The sequence below is a fragment of the Trichogramma pretiosum genome, unplaced genomic scaffold (genome assembly GCF_000599845.2).
Source record: "Trichogramma pretiosum strain Unisexual culture from Peru unplaced genomic scaffold, Tpre_2.0 scaffold11, whole genome shotgun sequence".
In the NCBI taxonomy this organism is placed as follows: domain Eukaryota; kingdom Metazoa; phylum Arthropoda; class Insecta; order Hymenoptera; family Trichogrammatidae; genus Trichogramma; species Trichogramma pretiosum.
The window spans coordinates 1,375,110-1,385,009 of NW_019641702.1; the positions used below are offsets into that span (position 1 = coordinate 1,375,110).

At 38.2% G+C, this 9,900-nt stretch overlaps 1 protein-coding gene across 1 annotated transcript; it reads right to left on the reverse strand.

Moving 5' to 3' along the window:
- Nucleotides 1-8,778: 8,778 nt before the first annotated feature.
- LOC106653809 (zinc finger protein 675-like) lies at nt 8,779-9,900 on the reverse strand. The gene is made up of 4 exons (XM_023462638.1): nt 9,777-9,900; nt 9,592-9,706; nt 8,936-9,520; nt 8,779-8,847 (listed from the first exon to the last, which is right to left on the reverse strand). Exons 1-4 carry the CDS (start codon nt 9,800-9,802, stop codon nt 8,779-8,781), a joined length of 795 nt encoding a protein of 264 aa, XP_023318406.1. The 5' UTR covers nt 9,803-9,900.

Consider the following 9,900-nt stretch of genomic DNA (forward strand, 5'->3'; position numbering starts at 1 on the left):
GCCTATTGACTATAAAAGAAACTTCCCTCGTGTATAGATTTATTGTGAAATTACAACGTTACGATTGCAAAGAAATATTCATTTTCTGTGTACAATGTATCATCATCATTCTCTATTTCTACCATCTATAATGCATAAGATCGATGCGTTCAACTTATAAATAATCGCGATATGAAAATATTTGTCCATTGGATGGAAAGAATAGGTTAGTTGAGAAATAAACAGTTCTATCGAAATGAAATATTCATTCGCGTAACCAAAAAAAAAGTACGCGAATGCAAAACTGCGGTTCGAGCGTTCGAAATAATTTTTTTCGCATGTGCCGAAGGGATAAAAAATACCTTCGAATGAAAAAAAATGGTAAGAACACAGGGGGGTAGTTTTTGAATAATTAATAATGGCTCGTATGGCTCTCGAGGTGTATAGCATGCACCGTAATTTGTCGAATTGCCACTCGTGCTGCTGAGTAATGATATTTAATTGTTATATCATGCCATGACAATTTCTTCTCTCTCTCTTTTTTTTGCCTTTCTTCAAACCTGTAACTCATTTGCAGCAGTTCGCTACAGCGGGACGAGAAAAAGTTTTGAGTCGTTCTTACACTGGTTGTATCGAGCTTCTATAGCATGAATTATATACCTGGAGTAGATAGAGGACCCCGTGGAATTTAAGTGAAGCTCAAAAGCATCGAAAACGTACGAATTAGGAAAAAAAATGAACGATGTATATTACATTGTAAGCGCGCCTCGAAAGCGAAGCAAAGGAAAAAAAGGCATTAGTAAGCAGCTTGAGCGCAAAAAGCCATATAATGATTCGGCGTGTGGGCTGTGTATATGCAGCATGACAATCGACGCTCGCGCGCTGCATGTTCAAAGTCTGCATAATATAATATTCGAAAAATGAAAGTCGATACGGCTTATGGACGCGTGCCACGCATCAAAGTATAAACTTTACCTTATACATACACATGTATCCCGTATACATTTGTACGTGTGTGTGCGTATGTGTGTGCGTGCGTATACGCAAGCCAAAGAGCGCCGGGGGTATAAGTGTATCTGCACGCACAAAAACACAAAGTGGAAGTATGACGCTAGGAAGAGAAGGTTGGGGTAGTGCAGGGTCTCTCCTTTCTCTCTCTCTCTCTTCCATCGACATCACCTGCTTGTGCTTTGCACACATCGCGCGTTGCTTTCTATCCATCTCTCCCCCCTTGGCCCCACTCTCCACCCGACATCTCCTGCATTCCTATTATACTTCCTCTTTCCTTTTTCGTTTTCCTCGTCTCTTTCTCTCCCTCTCCCGATCTTTTTTCGCAATACTTACTTAGCTGCGTACAAGCCAAAGGGGGTAAAAAAGCCAGGTGATGATTCAACCCCTCCCCTTCGCGCACTCATACCCCAACGCTCTCTCGTCGTGTGTGTGTGTATGCAATTGTTGTGTGCGTGCCGTGTACAACAGAACTCGCCCTTTCTTATTTCGCGTGTAAGTGGCAAATGCAAGCTACGTTATAAGCTAGTTTTGATGCGTTCTGCTGCGCGAACATGAAAATGAATATACGATGATTTTTCAAGATAAGTTGCATGTATTTCAATCTTTATCTCAAGCATGCTCAGATCATTTTGAGTATATTCTTATTCTGTTGATTGAAAAAAATTCTACCAAGTATTTAGAAATCAACATATCATCAATCCAATATGATAATTGGTCTCTTCTAGGAGCTACCATTACGAGACTTCGACAAGCCTTAATTACTTCAAACACTCGTGAATAGTCTGTCTACGATGCAGATTGATTAATAAGTTATTCTAATTAGGACTTCGGAATTACTTAGCGGTGATCCACAAGTAAATCGAACTCCAATATAGCTTTTTGAGGCTTTACATCTCTAAACAACGCAGCATGCTAAACATCTCAATACGATCGAAGCGTAATGAGCGATGCGGAGCCGCTGATCTTCGTGAAATACTCGTGCATCGGTCGATACCAGCATATAATTTCGACGCATCTGCTTTGCATCTACACTCCATTACTTTTCGTTATCTAATTGTCGTTTTTGCATAGCTTTAACAAAGATTCGACTTCTTCTTGGGCGGTTCGTACAAAAAAGATCGCGCGTGGCTCGGCACGCGTTCGGGGCGTACGCCGAAAGTTGCGTAATTTTCATCGTCTTCCTTTTGCGGCGCAGCGCCAAGCTATATACACATACAATACCTGCGTATATCCTTCGCTCAGACACACGTACGCACGCACACGAACGCGCACGACATCAAGGTAGGTATATAAAATATAATATATTGTAACCCCCTTTTTTGCGCGTGTGCATGCGGGGATCGATCGATGCTCCGAAGCTCGACGCAGCGTCGCGCGCGGATGTGATTTACGCACAACCGGAACCCCTCTCGCTGCTGCGTGTATGCGTGTACTTCGTATCCTTAAATGTGTGCACGCGTGTGTGCGTGTCTGTATATATGCATTTGCAGGAAGGTAGAAAAACAAAAAAAAATCCAGAAGGGCAAAAGAAGAACAAGCTTGTTATAGCAAAAGCCAAAAAGCGAAGGGGGTCTTCGGTGATAGATAGAATTTTTAGTTTTTTTGTTGGAGACGTATCGGTTGAAATTTAGAAAATATTACTTTGACAATTTTTTCAATGATCACAAAAAGTATGAAAAAAAACTGCAACGAAATACACGAATATCCAGCAAGCAATCGAAGGAAGCAAATTGCGGTAGACGTGCTTCAATCATGAACTATCCACTTTCGGCCAAAAGTTCATTCTCCGCCCTTTTTCGTTCACGTCGTAAAAGGCATAAGCGAAAAGTCTAAGGGCAAGCAGCACTAAAGGATATCCTAGCAATAGCTACACCTACAAAATCGAATAAAGGCACTGTTCCTGCAGGTATATAAAATACAATACGCGAGCTTCTTCTTGGGCCTCGCACTACTCCCAAGTGCTCGTATGCGTATACTATATAAGATGCAGAGCCCCCGAGAGCTCATGGGGTACCTATACTGCTGCTCCCCGTCTCGTACGCGAGGGTACGCATATAGCAGCTCGGCAATCGAGTTTGCACGCGTCGTTGAGCGAAAGAAAGATTTCCTGTTCTCAAGTTTATAATACCTTAGGCACGCGTATGTGTGTCACATAGAGCACGTGTCGTCTTACAATTTTTAGACTTTGCGCGCCGCGTGCACTACTCTGTATACATGTACTATATATATTACGGCATACAAGGTGCTACAGAAAGGCAGCAGAAAAGAAAAGAGAATTTAAAGGTGCCTACAAGACTCGGTACGTTGCAGGTCCTACTGTAAGGAGTATACATAGTCTTGGTAAAAGGGCGTGTGCGTCGAGCCCTATATACCTGCGAGTATACGATACATATTCGTCACGATCGTTTTGAGAAACGTCTTTTCAAATTATGACGGCCAAAATAAAAGTGTCTCTCGATCTTTTTTTTTGTTCTCGAAAAGGATACGCGCCGCATCGCCGATGGTTTCTTCCGAAAGTATATACGAATTGAGTGGTCGCTTCCACGCGCGCGCAGCCGTACCGCGGAAAGAATAATATATCCAAAGAAACCATACTATGCTCATCCTTGCGTGAGCCTGGATATGAATATTTACACAATTTTTTTTCCTTTTTGCTTAACCTGGACGAGTGTTGGGGGGAAAAAGTCAATCGTTTTATCCTCAGTATTATGATTCTTGCAGTGTCTTGATCGTTCTTCATTATCAATTAAGGGCTCAAAGGGGGCTTAAATAATTATATATTTCTATTTATAGTATTAAGCTGAAAAAGTGAAAAAAAAATTTTTTTCGGAAAACAGGCATAAGAGCCTTTTTCAATACCCCATTTGAAAGTACTTTGTCCAGTTAAATACTTACAAACACATAAATTAAATTGTATCAGCCTATGAGCCTTCAGCGATGAGCATTGAGGATATTTAAGCTGTTTGTCGTAAGGTTCTAAGTGATGGCTTGACACGACTAAGTTCTATGTCATTTCATTTTCTTCGATGGATCATTATCCATCAACGCAACCTCAAGCTAAGCATAAGATCAACTTTCACTACTTCCACATACAATTTAATAAAATATTTTATTAAAATTTATCAAAAATAATCATTAATGAATAAAATATTTTATTAAATTGTATGTGGAAGTAGTCAAAGTTGATCTTATGCTTAGCTTGAAGTTGCGTTGATGGATAATGATCCATCGAAGAAAATGAAATGACATAGAACTTCAAATGGGGTATTGAAAAAGGCTCTTATGCCTGTTTTCTGAAAAAAATTTTTTTTTCACTTTTTCAGCTTAATACTATAAATAGAAATATATAATTATTTAAGCCCCCTTTGAGCCCTTAAAGATCTATCAATCTTTTGAAAATGAAAAGAAAACAATGTTATGTGTGTAATTTAAAATAAATGACTATGGATTTATGGAGTTGTGTATGGGCGTTATTTTACGACAATGAAGCAAAATTCAACTTTTCTCTAAAGCAGTGAGAGTTGCAAATCATCTCAGAGTACACATCTGTTTACGACAATATCAAGACCAAGAATAGAATTAAACAAATTTCCCGATATTTCCTTTGATCAGGTTTCGAAAAAACGTGTTAGAAAATGTTTATTTTAACATTGGCTCCGGTATCTCCTTATTTTACTGTCCATGCGTAACAATCTATACGAGTCTGAATCTCTTTATATCATATATAGCATCGCTATGTGTTCGTTCATCGTATTGTAGTATCGTCAATGTATCATGTGTGCCCATATGTGCGAGACGCGTGCCAAATAGCTCGAATTACCGCTTCTCGAGACATTCGCCTGTGTCGACAGATGGATTCTTCTCAAAATAATGGAATAATAAATAAGATGCAAAGTTGAGAACTGCTAAATGAAAGTTCATGATTCTTAGATTTTTATTCAATCAATCAACTTTTTAGACGAGTGTGAATTTTCACACTTACCGGAAAGAGTAATTTGAGAGAAATCTGACACGTGACAAAATGCTTCACGATTATAATCCGAGATATTCAATTTAGTGTTTACTACGTATAGCATTTATAGATACTATTGCATTGTTGGCGATCTGACTACAGGACGCTTCATATTGTTAATCATTTGAGTGTACAGTTATGTAAATAACAATTTTAAGACTTCGATTGACTTGAAGACTTATCCATCTCTCTCATCAGTATTTAATTTCGATCGAGACGAACTTAACTTTCATCGATTTCCGAAAATATTTCTTTGTCAAATAACTTAACACGACACCGCATGGGCAGGCGTGTCGAGCCGTGGCTCCGTCGACGCAACGTCGTTGTGCAGGCTCGCTCGGGGTCCGACGCTCCCCCGGCTGATGTTGCGGCCTGCAGTGATCAAAGCTAAACACTGGCACATTGTGCGCGCTCGATTCGGGCTTATGCAGATATTTCCAAGGCCACATAAGAAAACGAGTCCTACTATGCTATATAGATCGTCGCCGCGCGCTCGGTGGCAGGCCAGCAGCCAGCAGAAACAACCCCCCTGCACCGCTTTTACACATACATATATACACGCACACACCCCGACGGACGCGCGCGCAGGGGAGATATACGTAAGGTAGAGAGAAGCCGAAAGAGAGAGAGAGAGAGAGAGAGAGAAAGCAATAGCAACAGCTGCCGCGACAATACCTGCTTTCCTAACAATAGAAATGGCCAGCCTCGAGTCGAGCCACGCGACTGCTACTTGTATGTATACACGCGCTCCCCCATTACTCTTTTACTCTGCCCAGCATGTATGTATATGTGCTTCTTTCAGCCGCTTATAATTCCTAAGCCGAGGGGTGGCAAAAGAGAGAGAGAACCGATGATCATAGTTTCAAAGAGAGAAAGAGAGAGAGAGAGAGCAAAGATTCATTTTTACTACCGTTGACGTGCGCGTACGCGAAACTTGCTTACAGAAACTTTACGATTGATGATTGAGCAGCGAGGCTCGTGCTTACTTATGCCGCACGACTTTCGTATACGCATAAGTGCGCAAAAATGCGTACGGCCATTGTGCACGCGCGCAGCCACCTATGTATGACGAATTTGACAAAGAGCGAAGCAATTTCGCTAATCGACCGATGCGAAAGCCCGAAACTGCCTTCGCGCGCCTGATGCCCGAACTAAAAAAGTTTCGGACGTCCTAATCATTAATTCATTTTAAGAATTTTCAATTTTTTCTATGGCGTTTCACTTAATTCGCATTAAGCTTGCACCTATGTGCGCTGCGCATTCGTACGAGAGCGAGCGCCCGCGTTTATAGTTCGCTTCATTTAGCTTGCGTATCGCGATTAATTATTTCGCAGCTAATTATGCTGCTCCGCTCTCCATCGAGTTGCCAGTAACTCGCTCGCGCTTCATCGTTACTGCCGCAACGAATCAATATCGCGGTGTACGTAATATAATTTGCCCTGATCATTTTATAAATGCCACTGAGGAACACAAGTTCACGGTCCGTCGTCGTTGCGAGCTGCAGTACGCGGGCCTGTATGATACGGACAAAATCTCACAAGATATTGCCCTCGAATGGCTTCGCATGTACTTGTGTGTACCTTTGAAAACATTTTTTCTATGCTATAATGTCTCTTGTGCTATATTTCAACTAAATTTGACCTTTCATGTGTATTATACTGTGGATTGACTTGAAAAGTGTAAGCTTGTATTATATACGGCCATTTACACCTGTACTAATCTTTAAGAAATTATAAAAAAGTTAAAAAGTGATTTTTCGCAAAAGAAGCTTACTAATGTAATGGATATCAATCTTTCGACGCAGAAATATCTATGCACGAGATTTCAATGACGGCATAAACGCGATCATACAGTCTCTCAAACTCATCAAAAAACATGAATTTTATTTAAATAAGTTCACTCTATTTCTGAAAAATTCTTCAAAATCGTTGTAATTTGTTAGAGCTGCAAAATGTAAATACCAGACAAAATGTTTGCACCAAAATTTATTCTCCTGTTTTTCTCGAGATTGAAGAAAAGGACGCAAAATTCAATTTCCATGACTACCACGAATACACTTAAATTATTATTTTATTTGTCAACGGTTACCCCCAAGAATAAACATTTTTTCAATGTATTTCAAAATTAACGATAATTTGTTACATGATATTCTTTTTTAACAACATTGGTATTTCTATATTTGATGAAAATTTGTTGAAGCGATTGTTTTCGCTGGCATTTTGGGAGGGATTGTTTTAGCGTTGACGGCGGTTATATATTGTTTATATTTTCCAAATCCAAAAATTTAACTTTTTCAAAACAACAAAATTAATTAAAAATAATTTGAAGACTGCACAAATAATACTTTTCAATAGCATGCCACTTTTTAATTAATAATTTCACTCATACAGTATACCAAGTCTTGGAAATAATAATAATAAATTTTAACAACTTATCGAACTTTTTTATCGGCCAGTGATATTGTTGAACTTTCTGCGTTTACGAGAATTGGTTAAAAAAGTCTGCGAACGAAATTTAGGAATAATTCTTGTTTTAAGACGAATTTTGAAATAGCATACAGATAGGAAGTAGGTACTTGGGAACATTTTTTTATATTTTAGTTAATGTAATTAAGAGAGCATACAATTTTTCACAATAGCGACAAAATTAATAAAGTTAATTATTATTTACACAATTGAATAATACTTATATGGAAGATTTTCTAAAATTTTATAGCATACTCGTGCAATTGTAAGAGTCTTGATTGCGTCCAATTATCTCCAGAAAAATCTCATGCTCCTAAGGATTGCTTCGATTGTGTACTTCATTTATGTGACGTTTGAGGACACTTTTGTATCCAAATGATTGGCGACAAATGTCACACTTGAAGGGTTTGCTTCGATTGTGAACTGCATTTATATGAGTTGTGAGGTGCCCCTCACGTGGAAATGATTTATTACAAATGTCACATTGAAAGGGTTGGTTATGATGATGTACTGCATTTGCATGAGATTTCAGAGTACTTTTCAGTCCAAATGATTTATAACAAATTTCGCATTCAAAGAGTTTTTTTCGATCATGCACTATCATTTTGTGAGTTTTTAAGTGACTTTTTTGTCGAAATGATTTGTGACAAGTTTCACACTCGAAAGGTTTGCTACGATCATGTACTGAAATTATGTGAGTTTTGAGGACACTTTTGTATCCAAATGATTGGCGACAAATGTCACACTTGAAGGGTTTGCTTCGATTGTGAACTGCATTTATATGAGTTGTGAGGTGCCCTTCACGTGGAAATGATTTATTACAAATGTCACATTGAAAGGGTTGGTTATGATGATGTACTGCATTTGCATGAGATTTCAGAGTACTTTTCAGTCCAAATGATTTATAACAAATTTCACATTCAAAGGATTTGCTCCGATTATGTACTCCATTTATGTGAGTATTGAGGTGACTTTTTTGTCCAAATGATTTATGACAAATCTCACATTCGAAAGGTTTAATCTGATCATGTACTGCATTTTTGTGAATTTTGAGGTCACCCTTGCGGCTAAATGATTGGTGACAAATCTCACATTCGAAAGGTTTAATCTGATCATGTACTGCATTTTTGTGAATTTTGAGGTCACCCTTGCGGCCAAATGATCTGAGGCAAATGTCACATTCAAAGGGTTTGCTCTGATTATGTACTGTAATCATATGAGATTTGAGGTTAGATTTTTGTCCAAATGATTTTTGACAAATCTCACACTCGAAGGGTTTAATCCGATCGTGTACTGTATTTATATGATATTTTAGGTGATGTTTGTATCCAAATGATTTGTGGCAAAAGTCACATTCGAAGAATTTGCTCTGATTATGTACTGAATTTATGTGAGTATTGAGGTGACTCTTTTGTCCAAATGATTTATGACAAATCTCACATTCGAAAGGTTTAATCTGATCATGTACTGAATTTATGTGTTTATTGAGATTGCTCTTGATTCCAAATGATTTGTGACAAATTTCACATTCGAAGGGTTTGCTACGATCATGTACTGCATTTTTGTGAATTTTGAGGTCACCCTTGCGGCCAAATGATCTGAGGCAAATGTCACATTCAAAGGGTTTGCTCTGATTATGTACTATATTGATGTGAACTTTCAGGCCACTCTTGCGGAAAAATGATTTGTTACACATCTGACACTCGAAAGGTTGTCTCGGAAGGTCATGCACTAAATTGATGTGAGTATTAAGTTGATCTTTTTTCACAAATGGTTGATAATTTTGATACTCATATTTGCAGCTGGTTGTTGGTACAGACTTCTGTTCCGTCTTAACATATTGAAACTCCGAATCTATGAATATATTATCATTTATGTTATTGATAGGATTTTCTTTTTCTATTTTCACAATAGGTTGGTTTTGATGCTCCGTTTTGCAGACTATTGTCGATAAAGATGTCAATTCAATTTTGACATTTTTGCACTCAAAATCTATGAAAATTTTTTCATCTAATTTTTCTTTTAACGGCGTAAGGTCTCTCGTGTTATTTTTCTAAAATTAAAATTGTGTAATAATTTTTTTATAGGGAAAAATTAAAAGATAAATCAAATCATTGAACTCACTGGTGATTGATTAATATTGATTGTTTCAACATTTTTGACTCCGCAAGAATTCACCGAATCGAAAATAAGGTTGTCGTCTGCACTCGGCCAATCATCATACGGTTCTTGCTTCATGCTAAAAAATTATTTATTGAGACGATTGCTTTGAAATATGTCATGACACGCACAAAAAAGTTATAAACTACCTAATCGAGTCCTGTATGTTTTCCATCACTCGTTTGATTATATGTAATCACTGTAAATATTCGAGGTTATATGTCTCGAGGAGCCAACACTGTACTTCGAATTTACTAATTTGAAAACACTTGC